This window comes from Mus caroli, unplaced genomic scaffold (genome assembly GCF_978045245.1).
Source record: "Mus caroli unplaced genomic scaffold, Mus_caroli_1 scaffold_13, whole genome shotgun sequence".
Taxonomy (NCBI): Eukaryota; Metazoa; Chordata; class Mammalia; order Rodentia; family Muridae; genus Mus; species Mus caroli.
Genome location: NW_028227268.1, coordinates 41839679 through 41861105, shown reverse-complemented (window position 1 = coordinate 41861105; position 21427 = coordinate 41839679). Strand labels below are relative to the sequence as shown.

The 21427-nt window shown below is 44.4% G+C and overlaps 2 protein-coding genes across 2 annotated transcripts in view; both read left to right on the top strand.

Moving 5' to 3' along the window:
- Positions 1-21427, top strand: part of Tmem98 (transmembrane protein 98) — a 45515-nt gene that overhangs the window by 1715 nt on the left and 22373 nt on the right. The window lies entirely within an intron of this gene.
- On the top strand, positions 14635-21083 carry H2bn1 (H2B.N variant histone 1). Its single transcript, XM_085829319.1, is given in 5 exon segments — positions 14635-14700; positions 14702-14760; positions 15086-15149; positions 17839-17939; positions 21020-21083. Coding segments are annotated over 5 exon segments (354 nt in total).

Genomic DNA, 21427 nt, shown 5'->3' with positions numbered 1-21427 from the left:
CATACATAAAATAAATAAATAAATCTTTTTAAAAAAAAAACAACTTTTTTTTCCAAACATAGACTACATTTTCCTGATGGATATACATTGTAAGGGTCATTGTCCAGTACCTGCACATATTTTTGGGCCTGTGTCTGTTAGGACCATGTTCGGTGCAGAATCTATTAGGAAATCGAGAGGCATCCAAGCCCTGGCTGGGCTTCAGCTCTGTGGCTGAATTTGAGATGAGTAAACTAGGCTGAAGGACCTTGGCATGTTTCAGCTGCCAACAAGCCACACTTGCCAAGAGAGGGGACAGCACCCTGATCGCTTTCCTGCAGCACCTCTGCCTTCAGAAAGCCACCCTGATCCTTGGCACAGCACAGCAGGTTGGCCTGCAGTTTGGCTCCTGTGTGTAGCTTTCTTTCTGAGGAGGATTCTTGGATTTCATGGTGATTGTTTGTAGAGGAAGAACTCTGGGATAGATACTTCCAAGGCAGGACTGTCCTATGCCTGTGTCATTTGTGAGAGTGGACCGGGTGGCTAAGAAGGTGCTTATATAAACTGATTCTGCATTCCTACACTGTTCGGATCAGTGTATCTCAATGTAGGCAGAACTGAGTTTCTAAAGGGAAAGAAGTAGGTCTCAAAGTCTGTGCCCTAGGAAGCAGACCCCAAGTTCTATCGGTAAATGGATATGTAGGTATGCCGTGTGTGTGTGTGTGTGTGTGTGTGTGTGTGTGTGTGTCCGTCCCCTGAATCCTGGGGTCTTGAAGATCAGACCAAAATTCTAGGCACTAAGAAAAGAGACATGAAAATCTACAGATCACAAGAACATCAGAGAATGGGAGGCACAGCAGGGTGATCTGTGGTTTCCAAATGGCTAAATTTGGAGAACTTTATAGTAGTCATTGTCACGTATGGGAGGCTCAAGTCTGGAATGTGTGTACAATCTGTGCAAAGATATTCTGTAAATTCTTGTATACATCCAGATTAGAATAAAGTCAGGCATCGAGACCAGTGAGTTTCTTCTGATGAACTCGGAGCTATCCAGTAAAGTCCACTGTTAATTGAGGTCACCCTCTAGATTCCGATGTCATTTTTTTTAATGTCATTGGGTCGTACAAACATAAAGAGAATTCTGATTCATGCTTTCAGAAGTAATTTATTACTTGTTCAGTTTTCTATCCAGCATCGTAGTGCCCAGCTGCAACCTTATTGATCAATGCTCACACAAAGCCCAGATGGTGTGGGCAGCTAAGTGTTGAGGACTATACTCCTGCAGGCTAAACCACAGCAGTTTAGCTCTCTATGAATCTCTTTCATGGCAAAACGAGAAGAGAAACACATTTGAGCCGGGCGTGGTGGTGCAAGCCTTTAATCCCAGCACTCGGGAGGCAGAGGCAGGTGGATTTCTGAGTTCAAAGCCAGCCTGGTCTACAGAGTGAGTTCCAGGACAGCCAGGGCTACACAGAGAAACCCTGTCTCGAAAAGAGAGAGAGAGAGAAACACATTTGGCTATGCACGTTGCGTTCTGGTTTAAGATGTATTAGCAAATAAGAGTTTACATCACCAACAGTAAGATGTGCTGACAGTATGAACTTCTGATTGATTGATCACCTGAAAAAGACACAATGGGCTGGTGAGATGGCTCAACGGGTAAAAGCACCAACTGCTCTTCTGAAGGTCATGAGTTCAAATCCCAGCAACCATATGGTGGCTCACAACCACCTGTAACAAGATCTGACGCCCTCTTCTGGTGTGTCTGAAGACAGCCACAGTGTATTTACATATAATAAATAAATAAATCTTTAAAAAAGACTATTTAAGAAAAGAAAAAGACACAATACCACAATACCACTTACCTGCTAAGAACATGTGTTTGTGAAGAAATGTGGAGCAAACCCAGAGTAGCAAGGAGTAGCCTACAAAAGCGTTGATCAGTACCCGTCAAAAATGCCAAGGGTATGAAGCACAAAGATGCCAAGGCACTGGGACAGTTACAGGCTAAAACCTGGATGAGGACCCAAAAGACATCACAGCTGAAGGCAATGTGTGATTCAAAACCAGGCAAAAGTAAAGGATGCTGTTGGGAAAACAGATGCAAAGGACTACATGTTAGACAGTCGTGTATAGTACCCATGTTAATATTCCTAAATTCAGTTACTGTGCTGAGACTTCCTAAGAGAGTATCTCATCACAAGCAGACATATATTAAAGTCTTTAGTAATAAAAGACATAGTATCTCAAACTACTTGATAAAAACAGTTTGAGGACATCAGCTTTTGGTCCATGTGAATACCCAGTGTTCAGGCCTGGTCGGACTTTCTGTAATGACTAGCCACAACACAGGGGCTGCCGGGGTTATCAGTGAAAATCAACTCTGGGTGATCTGCTTGGACTGTTTGCTCGCTTTCGGTTCCTTTAGCGTGTTTCTAGTTTGTTCCGCCCTCCTTTTATCTCCCTTTACCAGGGAGTCTGCATCCCAGCAAAACAGGGTTTTTGTTTTTTTTTGTTTTTCCTAGCATGAATCTAATTAGATGGTAAGAGAAAAGGGGAGAGAGAGAGAGGAAAAAAAAAAAAGACAGTTGTGAAGAACATTTAAAGGACATTTTATAGTTATTTTATGAACCTGGGTTGTTATAGAGCCGAAACAGTAAGGAACAGCAAGGCAAATTTACATTGCAAAGTAATTTCATGATATATTTGTCGACATGCAGAAATCATTTAGGTTCTGTCACAGAAAGTATTTCGAACATACTGTCTTCCTTCTAATGGGTAGGCCTCAATTTGAACTAAAAATGATTCATCAAAAGCAGCATGTATACTCTAGGGAGTTTTGTTTGTTTGTTGTTTGTTGTTTTGAAACAGACTCTCACTATGCAGCTTAGGCTTACCCTGCTGCACTAAAGTTTGTGGCAATCCTCCCAAGTGCTGGGATTATAGGCCTATGTATTGTGCTGCTTAGGTTTTTGCCAACCTGACACAAAGTAGGGTCATCTGGGAAAGGAAACCTCAGTTGAGAAAAATGCCTCGTGAAACTGGCCTGTCGGCGAGCCTGTGAGCATTTTCTTGACTAATGATTAACACGGGAGGGCCCAGGTCACTGTGGGCGGTGCCACTCCTGGGCAGGCAGTCCTGGGTTGTATAAGAAAACAAGCTGAGCAGGCCACCAGGAACAAGCCATAAATGGCCCTCCCCCATGGTCTCTGTGTAAGTTCCTGCTTCCACATGGCTGCCTTGAATTCCCGTCCTGCCTTATCTTTAGGGTGAAGTGTAAATTGGAACCCTTTCCTCCTCAGTTGCTTCGTGATCCTGGTGCTTTATCACAGCAATAGAAAGCAAACTAAGACAGCTACCGCACCCAGCTTTATCTCTGCTTTCTGAAGCCTACATTTTTAAAGTAAAACACACCCCGTACTGGCCAGCTTTATGTCCACTTGACACAAGCTAGAGTTAACAGACAGGAGGGAACCTCAATTGAGAAAAAAAAAAATGCCTCTATAAGATCTAGCTGTAGGGCATTTTCTTGATTAGTGATTGATTGGGGGTGGGGGCATCCCACTGTGGGCAGTGCCATCCCCTGGGCTGGTAGGCCTGGGTTCTATAACAAAGCAAGCTAAGCAAGCCATGATAAGCAAGTCAGCAAGCAGCACCCTCCATGGCCTCTGCATCAGCTCCTGCCTCCAGGTTCCTGCCCTGCTTGAGTTCCTGCCCTCACTGCTTTTAGTGAACTGTTATGTGGAGTGAGTAAAATAAAACCTTTCTTCCCAAGTTGCTTTTGGTCATGGTGTTTCATCAAGGCAATAGAAAACCTAATTAAGATACACTCTCTCTGATGCCATTGATGACTTTTGTCTACCCTTAGATCCTTTCTCCTCTTGCAATCCCACATCCTGATTCTCTCTATGGGAGCAAAGAAAAATGGTGTATGTGTGTGGGTGTGTGGGTGGGTGGGATCACTGCCGTAAGCCCTCCCCCAGAAAGTTAAAAAAAAAAAGTACTTTAAAATGAAGCTGGGCTACCTAAACATGATAAAAGCAATCTACAGCAAACCAGTAGCCAACATCAAAGTAAATGGTCAGAAGCTTGAAGCAATCCCTCTAAAATCAGGGACTATACAAGGCTGTCCACTTTCTCCATACCTATTCAACATTGTACTTGAAGTCCTAGCCAGAGCAATTCGACAACAAAAGGAGATCAAAGGGATACAAATTGTCAAAATATCACTTTTTGCAGATGATATGATAGTATATATAAGTGACCCTAAAAATTCCACCAGAGAACTCCTAAGCCTGATAAACAGCTTCGGTGAAGTAGCTGGATATAAAATTAACTCAAACAAATCAATGGCCTTTCTCTACACAAAGAATAAACAGGCTGAGAAAGAAATTAGGGAAACAACACCCTTCTCAATAGTCACAAATAATATAAAATATTTTGGCGTGACTCTAACTAAGGAAGTGAAAGATCTGTATAATAAAAACTTCAAGTCTCTGAAGAAAGAAATTATAGAAGATCTCAGAAGATGGAAAGATCTCCCATGCTCATGGATTGGCAGGATCAACATTGTAAAAATGGCTATCTTGCCAAAAGCAATCTACAGATTCAATGCAATCCCCATCAAAATTCCAAATCAATTCTTCAACGAATTAGAAAGTGCAATCTGCAAATTCATCTGGAATAACAAAAAACCTAGGATAGCAAAAACTCTTCTCAAGGATAAAAGAACCTCTGGTGGAATCACCATGCCGGACCTAAAGCTCTACTACAGAGCAATTGTGATAAAAACCGCATGGTACTGGTATAGTGACAGACAAATAGACCAATGGAATAGAATTGAAGACCCAGAAATGAACCCACACACCTATGGTCACTTGATCTTCGACAAGGGAGCTAAAAACATCCAGTGGAAGAAAGACAGCATTTTCAACAAATGGTGCTGGCACAACTGGTTGTTAACATGTAGAAGAATGCGAATCGATCCATTCCTATCTCCTTGTACTAAGGTCAAGTCTAAGTGGATCAAGGAACTTCACATAAAACCGGAGACACTGAAACTTATAGAGGAGAAAGTGGGGAAAAGCCTTGAAGATATGGGCACAGGGGAAAAATTCCTGAATAGAACAGTAATGGCTTGTGCTGTAAGATCGAGAATTGACAAGTGGGACCTCATGAAACTACAAAGCTTCTGCAAGGCTAAAGACACCATCAATAAGACAAAAAAACCACCAACAGATTGGGAAAGGATCTTCACCTATCCCAAATCAGATAAGGGACTAATATCCAATATATATAAAGAACTCAAGAAGGTGGACTCCAGAAAGTCAAATAACCCCATTAAAAAATGGGGCTCAGAACTGAACAAAGAATTCTCACCTGAGGAATACCGAATGGCAGAGAAACACCTGAAAAAATGTTCAACATCCTTAATCATCAGGGAAATGCAAATCAAAACAACCCTGAGATTCCACCTCACACCAGTCAGAATGGCTAAGATCAAAAATTCAGGTGACAGCAGATGCTGGAGAGGATGTGGAGAAAGAGGAACACTCCTCCATTGTTGGTGGGATTGCAAGCTTGTACAACCACTCTGGAAATCAGTCTGGCGGTTCCTCAGAAAATTGGACATAGTACTACCGGAGGATCCAGCAATACCTCTCCTGGGCATATATCCAGAAGATGTCCCAACCGGTAAAAAGGACACATGCTCCACTATGTTCATAGCAGCCCTATTTATAATAGCCAGAAGCTGGAAAGAACCCAGATGTCCCTCAACAGAGGAATGGATACAGAAATTATGGTACATTTACACAATGGAGTACTACTCAGCTATTAAAAAGAATGAATTTATGAAATTCCTAGCCAAATGGATGGACCTGGAGGGCATCATCTTGAGTGAGGTAACACAATCACAAAGGAACTCACACAATATGTATTCACTGATAAGTGGATATTAGCCCAAAACTTAGGATACCCAAGATATAAGATACAATTTGCTAAACGAATGAAACTCAAGACGAATGAAGACCAAAGTGTGGACACTGTGCCCCTTCTTAGAATTGGGAACAAAACACCCATGGAAGGAGTTACAGAGACAAAGTTTGGAGCTGTGATGAAAGGATGGACCATCTAGAGACTGCCGTATCCAGGGATCCATCCCATAATCAGCTTCTAAACGCTGACACCATTGCATACACTAGCAAGATTTTGCTGAAAGGACCCAAATATAGCTGTCTCTTGTGAGACGATGCCGGGGCCTAGCAAACACAGGAGTGGATGTTCACAGTCAGCTATTGGATGTATCACAGGGCTCCCAATGGAGAAGCTAGAGAAAGTACCCAAGGAGCTAAAGGGATCTGCAACCCTATTGTTGGAACAACATGATGTACTAACCAGAACCCCGGAGCTCTTGTCTCTAGCTGCATATGTATCGAAAGATGGCCTAGTCGGCCATCAATGGAAAGAGAGGCCCATTGGACTTGCAAACTTTATATGCCCCAATATAGGGGAATGCCAGGGCCAAAAGAATGGGAATGGGTGGGTAGGGAAGTGGGGGGCGCTATGGGGGACTTTTGGGATAGCATTGGAAATGTAATTGAGGAAAATATGTAATAAAAATATTAAAAAATCAAAAAAAATGAAGCTGGGCTTAGAGGTACATACCTTTATGTATGGTGGTTTAAATGAAAATTGCCTCCATAGGTCCACAGGGAGTGGCACTATTAGGAGGTGTGGCCTTTTAGAGTAGGTGTGGCCTTGTTAGAAAAAGCGCATTCCTGGAAGAGGACTTTGAGGTTTCAGAAGCTCAAGCCAAGCTCGGTATTGCTCTCTCTCTTCTTGCTGTCTGCTGATCCTGATGTAGTACTTCTTCAGCTTCTGGCCATGATGATAATGGACTACATCTCTAAACTGTAAGCCAGCCCGAATTAAATGTTTTCCTCTATAGGAGTTGCTGTGGTCATGGTGTCTCTTCAGAGCAATAGAAACCCTAAGACGCCACACTTTACTAAAAGTGTGGGAACTTTGTCCCCTGAGGTGCATTAAACTCATACACAGAGGCTTTTGCATAAACTGCCTCCTCTCTTCTGCCCCTAGAGGTGATCTCTTTGTGGACTCCAAATAAGGAAGCCTTGAGCTAAGAGGAAGCTCACTCAACAAGTCTTTATCACTGGAGAAGGAAGAAGAATGTAGCAAAATTATCTTCAGGATCCTATGAGTCACCAAACAGGGACTGTCCCAACAACTTACCCACAGAGGAACCACAGATATCAGGCCCCAGGCAAGACAGAATCACATAGAGGATGTGGACGTAACCTAGAATTGCCTCTAGAGCTGTTTCTGCTTGTGATGCTTCAGAAGACAAACATCCCAGTTGCAGAGGAACATATCCCCCCCCCCCCCCCGCGCCTGACCTGTACCCCACTATGGTAGGGACCAGATCTCTGGCCTTGCATATGTTAGGAGAGTTCTGCCCCACTGAGCAACACTCTCCAGCCCACACCTTTCTTAGCTGCTGAGGTCTTTATCACACGGGGTTGGAAGAGACTATCTAAGCATGTTCCCTAAGCTCCCTAGGAAAGGGACCTGCTCCTCAAACCTTGTCTGGTACTCAGTAGGTACATTAATTATCAAGTTAATTAATTAGCAAATAGACTTGTGTGCATGTATTCTATCACAACGGCTTTTCTCTAAGCCTCCAGACAGGCAATCATTAAGCTCTTCTGGCCTTTGGATCTATTCCTAGACCCCGCAGATTTGACAGTATGGGAGGAAAAAGAATTTTACAATCTATTCATGAGTTGACAGTGTCTTTTGGTAAGATGTCTCCAGCTTTAAAACATGTAAGAGCTGTCTTGGGACCTGGCCAAAATGCATGTTGTGATTGGGCAATCTAGAACCAATGGATTCCTTTCTTATTTTCTTTCTTGGTTTCAATCAGGCTGTCGCTTTCCTACCCTGGTTGGCCTGGGACACATGGGAAATGTTTTACCTCTGCCTCCCGAGTACTGGGACTTCACGTATGAACTACATGGGTAGTTTCTTCTAGAGACCCAACATAGACATCCCAATAAGAGGTTGTTGTCTATGAGAAAAAAATGTGAGAGGAAGGTAAAGGCTTTGAAGGACAAGCAGCATGCTAAGGCTTCTCTGGGTGACCTCTGTTCCTGCTCCACTCTGAAATTGTCGCCTTTCTTTTTTCCCTTCTTCAGAGTGTAGGTTAGAGGAGAAGGTGTGGTTGTTATTTGGGTTGTTTGGGGTTTTCTTGGAAGGAAGAGAACCCTTGGTCTCTGCATCCATTCTCTCTCTGTCTCTCTCTCTTTTACAAAATGGCAAGTGGTTATTTGTCATTATTATTATCTGGTCACATGCATATCTTGTGATGTCCATGTCTCCTGACTCCTAACTCCCTCTCCAAGGCATAGAAAATAGAATTCTTCTCTCCTGAAGTGAATCAGAGAACCTCTTATCTTCCACTTGTCTTTTTAGGAGCAAAGAATACATCTTCCGACTTGCTATCTGATAGTCTATGCTAAGACATGTACCCCCTTAGAAGGGTCCTACCCCGAAGAGTAGTGCATGGAAAAGCCAAGAAGAATGTGGACATTCAGGCCCTGCTGGGTTTTTCTATCAGTCTGTTAGCAATAGGTCATGTTCCTTCTGTCCAGTCATATTTCTACAAGATTGTCCATGCTTCAATCATTTCTGTGCAATAAACCCTCTATGGAAACCCAAGTAGGCTTCAGGGACCACATGGTAGGTACTGGAGGGTGGTACACGAAGGGCTCTCTGTTCTCCCATATGCTTAGCCCTTGGTCTCTGCATCCATTCTCTCTCTCTCTCTCTCTCTCTCTCTCTCTCTCTCTCTCTCTCTCTCTCTCTGTGTGTGTGTGTGTGTGTGTATGTTTTAATTAGGTATTTTCCTCGTTTACATTTTTCAATGCTATCCCAAAAGTCCCCCATACCCACCCTCCCAATCCCCTACCCACCCACTCCCCCTTTTTGGCCCTGGGGTTCCCCTGTACTGGGGCATATAAAGTTTGCAAGTCCAATGGGCCTCTCTTTGCAGTGATGGCCGACTAGGCCATCTTTTGATACATATGCAGCTAGAGACAAGAGCTCCGGGGTACTGGTTAGTTCATATTGTTGTTCCACCTATAAGGTTGCAGTTCCCTTTAGCTCCTTAGGTAATTTCTCTAGCTCCTCCATTGGGGGCCGAGTGATCCATCCAATAGCTGACTGGTGTGTGTGTGTTTTATATGGAAAATGTATTTTCATGAGTTCTGTAAGATAATCTGGCAAATTAAACCCAAGAAGGGCATTGAAGTGACCCTGGTTTATAGCATTCATTTGGAAGCATGGGTAACGAAGCTTGGGATTTCTGATTGGTATCTCAGTGGAGGCAGACTTGTGGGTAAGTCTATCTTATCTACTGACAAGTAGGTAAATGTTAGAATTGGACTAGGGAAATACCCATTTGGTGCCCATTGCTGCAGAATTGTCTGTGGTAGTGGAGAGGCAGCAGCATCTGTCATCAGAAGTTGTCTATGATGTGAATGAATAATAAGAGAAACTGAGTCTGGATCTTTTTATTATCATCAGAAGAACCTCAAAATTGATGTTTCAGGAAGACTGTGACATCTAGTCTTCCCCAGATTTTTTTTCTTGCTGATTTTCGTCTGGAATCAGTTTTTTTCAAGTAGGGAGCTAAAGTGGTTCCTAGAGTGAAGACCATGAAGTGAGGCTGGGGAAGGGGTTAATCTGGTAAAGTGCTTGCATGCAAGCAAGAGGACCTGAGTTCAATCCCCTCCATCCATGTAAAATGTCAGTGGAGTAGCACACACCTGCAATCCCTGCTGAGGGGAGGGATAGACAGGAGGATCTCTAGGCTTGTTGGCCATATATTTTAGATGAGCCTTAGATTCAGTGAGAGATTCTTTCTCAAAAAAAATGGCAGAGAATGATTGAGGAAGCCCCCCTGACATCAATATCTGTCCTTAACACACACATGCATACAGGTGTATGTGCACCTGCATGAACACATGCAACTGCACCCATATGTGCATGCACACACGGATATCATGAAAGGAGATATTACGTGAAGTATGGCTCTGACATTTTCCAGTTACAATTATTCACACTATCTGGAGGTAGAAACAATACAAACTATAGTTGTATCTGAATTCTGACAACGGAACCCTAAAGAAATGAGACAAGGGAAATTTTTCAATTATTTAAAATCTGGATCAGCAAAACCCAGGAAACCTCAGAGGTCCTGTAACCCAATATCCCCTCCAGGACCTGAATCCCTTGTATAATCCAGAACTCTGTCTAGACCTACCTGTGTCTTTAAGGCTTCCCCTGTGCCCAGCAGATGTCTCCACATGAAAATGCTCTATGAGTACCATTGCTCCATATGATCACTCCTGCCCCTACGCCAAGCAGCCCTCAACTGCCCAATCTTCTGATCTTGTTACTTACTGATCTGTGTTCATGAGCTTGATTTGTTCTTAGGGTCTGACATGTCATCAAGATAAGACCAGGTGGCAGTGAGGAACAATCAAGTTGAGGAGTCAAGGTCAGAGCCAGAAGAGCCTGCTTCTCTCAAGTGGACACTCCTTTGGAAGAGTCTATCCAAAAAATTCTGGCTCCATCTTCACTGATTCTCTCCCCGCCCCCCCCTCCGCCCCCCGTTCATTTGTTCTTTGAGACAGGGTCTAAAGTAGCCCAGGCTGGCCTTGACCTTGCTCTATAGCTAACTATGACTTTGAACTCTTATTCTTCTTGCTTCCACTTTCCAAGTGCCGGGTTTACAGGTTTAGCACCGTCATCTGTTTCTTTTCCCTAAGCCACGTTTTCAGTGATTCTTTCTGATCTCGCTTGTCTCACTAACGTCACAGACACTGTCTCCCAGTTCCCACCCTTTCTAATTCTGTAGGATTGAGTATTTCTAGTATATCTAGCATTGATCAGGATTTGGCCCAGAGTAGCACTCTGGTCATCCTTAGGAAGGTGGTACCCAAGCATTAGGCACCTCTACTAGAAGTTTAGGATGGGACTTAAAGTTCTGAACTTTAATAGCAGCATCCCAGAGATCCCACTGGAAGTGACCAGAGACACACCATAAAGGAATGTTCATTTGGGGTTTCAACTGAGCTTTGCCATCTACTACTTATAAGGCCCTGGGCTTATTAGCTCATTTCTAGAATCCCTAATGCTTTCATTTTGAATAAACAGATGATACAATCTGTCTCAGTGCATTAGAACCACAAAATAAAGTGCCATCTATAAGATGCTCCATATAATTCCAGGCAGGTGGCAAATGCTACTTAAACATGAGCCAGCATTGCTGCTGGTGTACGCATCCCTTTCTCTTCAGAACAGGGTCATTCTTAGATGACAATGATTTATCGCACATCCTTTCAAACTAAACAACAAAAAGTTTTATTTTGTATGTATGGGTGTTTTGCCTACACGTATGTATGCATGAGCACTGTGCGAGTGAGTGCCTGGTACCCGTGGAGGCAGAAGAGGACACTGAGGGTCCAGCTAGTGCTCTTAACGGCTGCACCTCTTCTCAGGCCCCTGCATGTTCCTTTGAGCAGACTGAGCTTTCTGCTGCCTGTGAGTCTTCTTATCACCCTGTGATTTTTTTCCCCCTCTGTGTGACTCTTGATTCCTAGAGGTAATTAATTCTCATTCCCATGCAAAGCCATGGACTTTGAAATTAGTAGGTAATAAAAATCTACTAAATAATTTTATGGCTTTAGGCCATCTGGCTGGCCTCTATGTTACCCACTTCATATCCCTGGAACACCACATCTGCCTTTCTCCCCTTTCCACATGTTCTTCAGGACCCTCTGACATGAAATGGTACCCATTCAGTCCCCCTACCCGTCAACCCTTCCCATTTTCCACTTCAGTGTGAAGATGGGCATCCCACAGAGTCTTACAGCTTCAGATTCAGCTTAGCTTAGCATACAATGTTTCATAGGCTGGGGAGGTGGCCCTTTTGATAAAGTGTTTATCACTCCCATGCAAAGTAAAGTGTTTGTTATACAGGCAGGAGGACCTGAGCTCAGATCCTCAGCATCCCTCTAAAAAGCTGGGCACAATATGCAGTGACAGAGACTAGCAGATGCCAGAGGCTTGCTAGCTAGCCAGTTCCGCAGAAACAGCAGGCTCCAGGTTTAGTGAGACACTGCCTTTAAAAACAGGGTGAGAAGCCATAGAAGAAAATGCCCAACACCAACCTTTGGCCTCCATGTACACACACACATGCAAATACATACTCAACATACACACACATATACATGCCCGGTAGTATTTTAAAGGAGATAATGAAAAATGAGGCTAGTGACATGAGATAAGGACTGGGCAGTAGGTGGGAGCCATGGCTTTGTCAACCAAGCACCAGGGAGTCATTTTATGCCACTTGCATGAAAATGCTGAGTTTTTGTTGCTGTTTTAATTTAAGTGTCCTTTAGGATTTTTATTTATTTTAATTGGGGGGTTCTTCAAAGAATGTCAAAGCAGTAATTCAGAAGAACTAGACCTATTCTGTGGACAAGTTACATTTACCACTCTCGTCAATGAAAAAATACATGTTGTAACTATGTAGCACAACCATGGATGGCAACTACAATTCTCTTTCTCTCTCTCTCTCTCTCTCTCTCTCTCTCTCTCTCTCTCTCTCTCTCTCTCTCTCTGCTGGTTTTTCAAGACAGGATTTCTCTGTGTAGCCTCAGCTGTCTTGGGTGCCGGGACTAAAGGCGTACACCACCACCACCCTGTTGTCTCTCTTATGAAAGGATCTCAGGTATCTCAGGTTGGCCTTGAACTTTCTAGGTAGCTGAGGAACTTCCTGAGTGTTGAGATTACAACCGGCGCTGGGAATCTGTATCCCTGGGCTCTGTATGTGCTAAGCAAGCACACACCAGCTACTATATCCGCAGCCCTACAGCTGTCTCTTGGGGTGGTGGTGGTGGTGGTGGTGGTATATGTATAGACAATAACCCTGTGGACACCCAAATCCCTTGTAGAACATGGTTTTCTGCTTGCATATAATCTAACACATCCTCCTGCCTGCTTTAACATTTTAAAAAGTTTTTATTTAATTTTAAGTGTATGTGTGTGGGCTTGAGTGTATAAATACATGATATGCAAGCAAGAAATCATGGAGATAAAAAAAAAAAAAGACACTGGATCCTCTGGAATTGGAGTAATGGATAGTTTTGAGCCTCTTTGTGAATGCTGAGAACTGAACCCAGGTGCTTTGAAGGATCAGTCAGGCCCCCAAAGGCTGAGCCATCTCTTTAGCTCCTCATTTGTGCTTTAAAATATCTCACTATTTCTACTACCTGACCCAGTATAAACGGTACAACAGTAGTTGCCATGCTGTGTTATCTAGAGACTAGTAATAGAAAGCCTCTTATGTATCAGCATAGGTACAGCTCCTTTTCCAATGATTGATTAGCCAAGTCCATGGATGCAGAACCCACAGAGAATGAGGATGTATTGTACTAGGGGTGTGGGCTTGGCTTTCAGAGTTTAAAGGCAGTAGAGCTAGAAGCAAAACCTCAAAACCTCTAGGCTGTCTCTGTCACTTATGTGCTCTGTGTGACCTTGGGCAAATCACTGCAGCTGAGCCTCATTTCCTCCTCTGTAAGGCAAGAATACTGCTGATTCCTCACTTCTAATGGTTGCTATGATAAATAAACCAGATAGAGTATATTAAGCACTTAGCACATAGCCTGGGACACAGTTTGGGTTTATAAATCCCAAGAATAGTGCTGTCTGTCCTATTATTATCTGTCAGTCCCTCCACTGTGGCTTTGACAGTGGTAGGGAAAAGAGCATTCTAGTCTTGTTGATCTTTTCTTTTGACACCTCCTTTCTTTAATATTCTCTTACTTTGCTAGTCTAAGTTACACCAGTCGCTTCCTTGTAGCAGGGGTGTTATACTAATCGCAGGGAATTCACTGCCTCTCTATCTACAGTTTCTCAATGTCTCAGTCTTAAAGGCACAGTGACTTCCTGCTTTCCTAGTAGAGCCCTGTCACCTGAGTTGCTAATGCTATTGCATAACCAGGTACTCTTGCCTCACGTGAGATGTATTTTTCTCCTAGGCAAATGTGAACGTCCAGGGTGTGTGTGTAGCACCTGAGAAATTCCCACACCATTCTTGGATTTATAAAGCTGCTTTAGGTAGGTTTCACAGCAGAGTGGAGTCCAAATCTGGCTGGTCATTAGATTCACTTTAGTGAATTACGGCTTCCAACACTTTTGAATTGAGAGGTTGGTGACTAAGAACCATCAGAATGAAAACACATGGAGCCAGGCACATGAAAAGAACAACTTCTGGATGAGCTTTGCCTCATAAATTAATGGCCATTGTACTAAGAAGCAATGTCTGTTAGCAAGCAGAATACCTGGGTTCAATCCCCAGCACCATAGAACAGGGCGTGACTTTGCTCACCTGTAATCCCATCACTTGGGAGGTACGGTCATTCTTAGCTACATAGTGAGTTTAAGGCCAGCCTGGGAGGAGAGAGGGAGGAAAAGAGGGAGGGAGGAGAGAGAGAGAGAGAGAGAGAGAGAGAGAGAGAGAGAGAGAGAGAGAGAGAGAGAGAGAGAGAGAGAGAGAATGCATTCATGTGTTTAAATGATATAAAGTTTCCTAGAAAAAAAATGAAAGTTTATATCCCAGTCAGAAAGAGATAGGAGTGAGTGGGCTTACTCAACCACTGGGAAAAGGAGAAAAACAAGAGGAGGAAGCTTGTTCTAATTATTGTAAGAAATCCCATAATCTGTGAGCTGGCCTCTCTGTGGAAGCTTAGAATAGCCAAGAGAGGTAGCATGTTAGAGGACCTGCAGTATTGACTTTGACTCTCTGTGTTCTTCTTCACACATTGGACTTCTCAGAAGTTGTTAGCAGACAGCTTCTGTGAATTGGATCCACCGATGGCTGCTGCTATCTTCCCTTGCTTGGCTGGCTTTCTGCTGGCAGCAGCCACAAACACCTGAGTCCCTTGCATCTCTCTCTTCCATCCATCCACAGGCAATCTGTAAGCTGATTCTTAAATGCCGTCTCCTTTTCCTACAGTCCAGTGTGGGCTGAAACTCTGAAGAGACCAGACCTTCACCAAATGATGCTGTCTAGTCAGAATGTTCCTTAGCTGGGCAGGCGTTTCCATTTCTCTCTCCTTCCCATCCAACCTCACCCCAGGGCATACCCACCGTGAAACACAAAATAGGGAAGGCCTGGTAGCAGCAGTTCACTATTGGGAGCAATTTTGTCCTCCAAGGATTACTTAGCTATGCCTGGGGACACTTTTGGTTGTTATTCTGGGAGGGATGATGCAATTGGCATCCTCTGGGTAGAGAGAATGGATGTTGCCCAACATCCCATGATGCTCCAAATTATCTTCTACAGCAGGGTTACCTTGTGCATTCCCTCCCCTTCAAGCAATGGGGAACTTACAAAAGAATGTTCTATGAAAGATGGGCTAGAGTTTGAGTTTTGAATTTTACTTCTTTATGGCCAGTAAAGTTGGAGACTTACTAGTGTCATTGTATCGTGGTCCTGTATTGAAGGGTTGGAAATGTAGCTCAGTAGTACATACATTCCTTGCCTGTACTTCCTCAGCACACACACACACACACACACACACACACACACACACACACACACACCTAAATATCTTGTCTAATGAAAAGTCCAGTAATGTCATTTGAAGTATGTTGCTTATCCTAGAAAAAGAGAATAAAGTGAAGGTTGGGAGAGAGAAGGCATATGATGTATGGAGCAGGGTTTGTCCCTACAGTGCTGTGAACATGTAGTGACAAGGAAGCTTGGTGTTGTGTGGGATGGTTTAGTGCATTTTAGGGTATTAGCTGCATCTGTACCCTCTACTCACTAGTTGCCAGTAGTATCTTCTATCCCAGAATGACAACCAAAAATGGCCCCAGACATTGCCAACTGTCTCTCAGAGGGCATACTGCTCCCCAGGTGTGAATCATGGCCAACAGGCCTGCACAAAGCTGGAAAGGCTGTCTATGTATTAAGAGTTTCCTGGGCATTGCCATCACTTTCCCATATAATAAGGAGCCTTGGCCTATTTGTAAATGTGTGGGTCTGGCACACCTCATATCTCTAAAGACTTGGTTCTAAGCCTGGGGCTAGCCTCTCTAGGTGGTATGAGAATTAAAAACGATAATATACAAGTCAATGTGAACTCAGATACGAACTATATTAGGAGGGCGTATTTCAGTTCACCGTTTGAGGGTATAGGCCTTCGTGTCCAGGAAGGGCATGGTGATAATGGGGTGGCTCTAACTGTGGTGGCTGGAGCTTGAGGCAGCTGATCACAATGAGTCCAGAGTCACAAGCTAGAGAAAGATATTTCTGCAGGGCTCTTCTTTTCATTCAGATCAGACCCCCTGAATAGTCAGGGCTGGCCTTCCCTCAGCTAAGTATTTCTAGAAATACCTTTCAAGATCTACTCAGAGGTATGTTTCCTTGGTGACTCTAAATGCAGTCAGTCAAGTTGAAAATGAGAAACTGGGCTGGTAGGATGGCTCAATGGGTAAAGGTGTTTCCCCACCAATATACGACCTGAAATCAAACTCTAGGACCCACGTGGTAGGAGAGAATTGGTGGATGAAGGTTGTCCTCAGATTCCCCATAAATAAATAAATGAATGCAATTTTAAAAACACTTTTAAGGGGTTGGACACATGACTCAGAGGTTAAGAGCACTTACAGTTCATGCAGAAGACTGGAATTCAGGTCCTAGCACTTACATGGTGGCTCATTTTCACCTGTAATGATAGTTCTTGGGTTCCAATGACCTGGTCCCCGAGGGCTCCCGAATGAATGTGGTACATATAAAATCAGAAAGGCACACACACACACACACACACACACACACACACATATGCACATGCATACACACTCCATATATGTTTTAAATTTTTTTTAATTAAGATTAAAAGATTGGAACAATTAATAAAAAAGAAAACGAGAAACCATGAGGTCTCTTTTGCATATGAGTTTTGATCTGTCAGTTTGAAGGAGGGTTGAGAAACTATTTTAAATTATCAGTATGAGGGGATTCTCTGAATGCTGCTTCCAGCTTTTTTTCATAGAAAGAAAGAAAGAAGAGAAGAGAAGAGGAGAGGAGAGGAGAGGAGAGGAGAGGAGAGGAGAGGAGAGGAGAGGAGAGGAGAGGAGAGGAGAGGAGAGAAAAACTGATAGTGCGAAGATGTAAGTCATATTTACAACACAAGTATCACAGGCTCCAGGAACAGAGTGCGGTGGCCTCAGTGGACGTAGGGACATCATAAGGCAAGTGGGACACAAATACCCCGAGGTGGCACTCAAGCAGGAAGCGCTAAAGGACAGGCAGGATTGAAAGTGGAGTTGGTGAGGGAGGGAGGGAAACACCGAAACCCAGTGGAGGAAGAACAGTTTCCCACTTGGCTGCAGACCAAGGCCGTGAGACTTACAAGGAAGTTTCAGAAGGAAAGTTGGCTGGCAACTGAGAAACGTTAAAAATGTCCCCAAACACAAAATATAACGTGCAAAGTGTTCTCTAAACAAAAGTAGTCGTCTCTGTCTTTCGCGGTGTCAGACGTTAACTCTTCTTCTCTTTGGAAAACGCAGGTGTGAAAGTTGAAGCAACCAGAGTTGTGTCTATATCTTCAAAACAGGGGTGGGGTCAATTGTTCTCCTCAGTGGCACACTCTTTCTCTCCCCACCTCTTCCTTTTCTCAGGAGGCCTCCACCGTGCTGTCCTTTTGGGTGGTTTGAGTAGTTCTGCGTCTGTCTCACCCCCATGACATTTCTCTCCTAAAGCAACCCAGCTTCAGTGGGTACTCCGGGATCTTGGATGTACTGGGCTGCCTGGACAATTGGGACCTGGACTGGAGGAGTCTGAAGGCATTTAGAGCATCTTTGTACAACTTCAGAAGAGCTTTTTTCTTTTCTTTTTTCTTTTTTTCTTTTTTTCGAGACAGGGTTTCTCTGTATAGCCCTGGCTGTCCTGGAACTCACTCTGAATGGCCCTGAAGTTGAAGTGACCACGGTTGTCCAAACCAAACCAATCCAAACCAACAACAACAACAACACCTTGGCTATGTCTGAGGGCTGGGCTGGAGGATAAGTATCTGAAAAAAACACCTGTAGTATTGGGAATTTATATGCTGCTCACTCGTCCTAAGGTGCCTGTGCCTAGCCCTTGTTGTCTGTTGTAAAATCATTTAAACACACCCGAGCACAGTGGCTCATCTGTGGCTTTTTAATTTCTGTGTTTCTCCCCTGCTTTGAGGTAGCCCACTCTTTTTTCTTTTCTTCTTCTTTTTCTCTCTTTCTTTCTTTTTTCTTTCTTTCTTTTTTTCTTTGAGTTTACACTTCAGTGGAAAACATGGAGTCCCACCACCTTGCTCTAGACATGGGGGTGGAAACTAGTTCCCTGAACCAGTGGCAATCACTGGGATGGGGGTGGGATGGGGTGGGGAGAAGACCTTTACTGGGTTGAATCCAAGGAGGGGAATCACTAGACTGGAAAGAGTCTCCCCGGGGGCTTGTGGTGTGGTGTAGTGAAGACCGCTGCTTGTGCTAGGCTTGTGGCCTTTTGTCCTAGAACCCCTCCCCCAAACTCTATCTTTTGCCACAATCTTCCTTTTTACTAGTATTCAGTAGATCTCCTGTTGGAGCCCTTAGGGGTGTCTAAAGGAACACCATTTAGACTCCTGGGGGGAAGGGAAGGATGGGTATTTAAGCATCTCTACCATGATACATAGGAATTTTAGAAAGGACGGGGTGTTTTGCTCAGACTGGTGGCATTGGTTGTCGAGGTGGCACTTACATAGAAGCGCAATGTATGTGAAGGTAAAAGCTAGTCTCAACTGTGGAGAAAGCAAAACAATTATAATAGTATGTTAATGCATACACAGGACACATGGGGTCACACGGGATGCTCGGTGGGAGGAAGGAGAAGGTGCTAGTACCTAGTACCGGAAGGGATGAGAAAACCTCCTGAGCAAAGGTTCCCAGGCAGGGAGGCAGGATGGCTCTTGGCCTTTTAAAGTGAAGCCAGAGCAGCTGCTCCAGTAAGCAAGGAGGAAGCGTGGTGGGAGACAGGCTGGAGGAAAAGGCCAGGATAGAGCCTCCAGGGTGTGCTTTTTCTCCTAAATACAGAGAGGAGCTGCCGAGGAATTTTACTCAGGGAACTGACATCTTTGGCTTTCTGGTTTGGCTTTGTATTTTAGTTGACTCTCGACCTGCAATAAACTATCCTGTACTCCTCAGAGGTTTGTGCGCGCCTGCGTACTCAGTCTAACAGCATGTGCTCACCACGGACCTAATTTCTCATAGACCGTTGTGGCTGGAGTGTTGAGAATGGATGAAGAGTGTGAGGGGGACAGGAAAGATGCGTTTGAACTGTTTCTCATTTCTTTGGTTGAGCAGTGGTGCTAGCCAGGACCTCTGTGGGGTTGCACGGGGGTCAGAGGTCAGGGAGGAAGGGAAATGGATGCTGGAGCTAAAAACAAGTAGCCTTGCTCTCAGTGTGCATGGGGGCAGTGAAGGATGAGGTGCCGATTTCTGTGTGTGGGGCGTGAGCGGTGCGGCTGACCGTGGTCCCCTCTAGAGAGAGAGAGTCGGCTACATGAAGAACAGGCTTTCCAGGAGAGTGAGGAATGGAATATTCCATCCTGGACCTATTAATGTTTAAATACCTGTGAAAGATGCAGGTGGAGACGTTGAGTAGATAGGAGTGGGCCACAGATGCACAGCTGAGAGGCAGCTGCTCAGACAGCGGTATCAGCAGCATGGATGGAGTTGTTCAGGAAAACGGGGTAACACAGAAACAGAGGAACAAGCCAGGATGGGAATAGAAATCTATAAAAATTTAGAATCAGAGTGGAGGAGCCAACAAAAGGAATCTTAACACTGTTGTGACCAAAATACCTTTCAGAAATAAAAGAGAAGTGGTTTATTGGGTCATAGTTCCAGAAAATATTGTTCATCAGTGCGGGGGAGGGGGAGGAAGGCATGGTGGAGTTCGAACCTGTGGGAGGCAGGAAGTAGAGAGTATGCCCAAACTTAGGGACCAGATAGACTTCCTGCCCCTAGGGATCTACTTCTGCCATCGGGACTCCAACGGCCTGATGTTTCTATAGCTTCTCCAAACACTGCTACCAGCTGGGGAACAAGCATTTAAACCATGAACCAGAATATAACCAAGGTGAAAAAAAAAATCCAAGAATATGAGGGCTTTAAAAAAGAGAATTCCTGTCTGCTGTGCACCAAGAATAGGAAGGCATAAAAGAAGACTGCTTCCCCGTCTGGTGTGCACAATCAAGGTATGTGTGGAGAAGGTTCAAAGATATTTGTATCTGTTGCATCTGGTGGTATGGAGGGCACTGTGACCTTGAAAAGTCACCCCAGTGTGGCAAGGAAAGTAGAGTTAGTATCAACCAGATGAGCCAGTTGAAGAGAAGAGGTGTTAGTTAGTAGAGATGTGAGCTTTGACTGTGTTGAGATAAAAGGAGAGGCTTGTGAGACGGCTCAGTGGGTAAAGAAGCTTTCTACCCATCCTCATGACGTGAGCTCTGTCTCCGGAACCCACAGGGTGGAAGGAGAGAGCTGACTCCACCAAGTTGTCGTCTTATCGTTACACACATCTTGGCACACACATACCACTGGTGTGTGTGTTTTCTTTTGGTTGGTTTGTTTTTTTTCTTTTTTTCATTTTTTCTTTTTGGTTTTGGTTTTGAGACAAGGTCTCATATAACCCAGGCTGGCCTCATAACTTGTCATGTATGAATGGCCTTAAACTTTGCTTCCTCCTGCCTCTGAACGCTGGAACAACAGATACAGTTTGGTTTGTGAAGCACTGGAAATTAAGCCCAAGGCCCCAAGTATGGCGGTTAGGCAAGCTATATCCTTAGCCCCCACTTTCCTCTTGATGGAAACCAGTGAAGCCAGCATAATGGTACAGAGCTTTGAGGATTGGATGTGACATTGTTTACAGGAGTCGGCGAGTGAGGGCTGATCAGGTGGCCCAGTGGGCAGAAGCCCTTGCCATGCGGACCTGACTGTCTGAGCTCAAGCCCCAGAACCACAAGACATTGGCCATGTGGCTCCTGTCCTCTGTAATCCCAGCACTCCATGGTGCCATGGAAGCAGAGACTCCCTGTCACCTAGAAGCTTAAGGACAGGTAGCCTGTAGTACTCAGGGCAACAGAGACACAGATGGAAGAAGAGAACCAATTTCTGAGAATTGTCCTTTGACCTCCATATGCATGCTGAGATACCTCTGTCCATCACTGTTGGCACCACCGCTGCCACCGCCGCCACCACCACCACCACCACCAGTACCACCATCACCATCACCACCACCACCGCCGCCACCACCACCACCACCACCACCGTCACCACC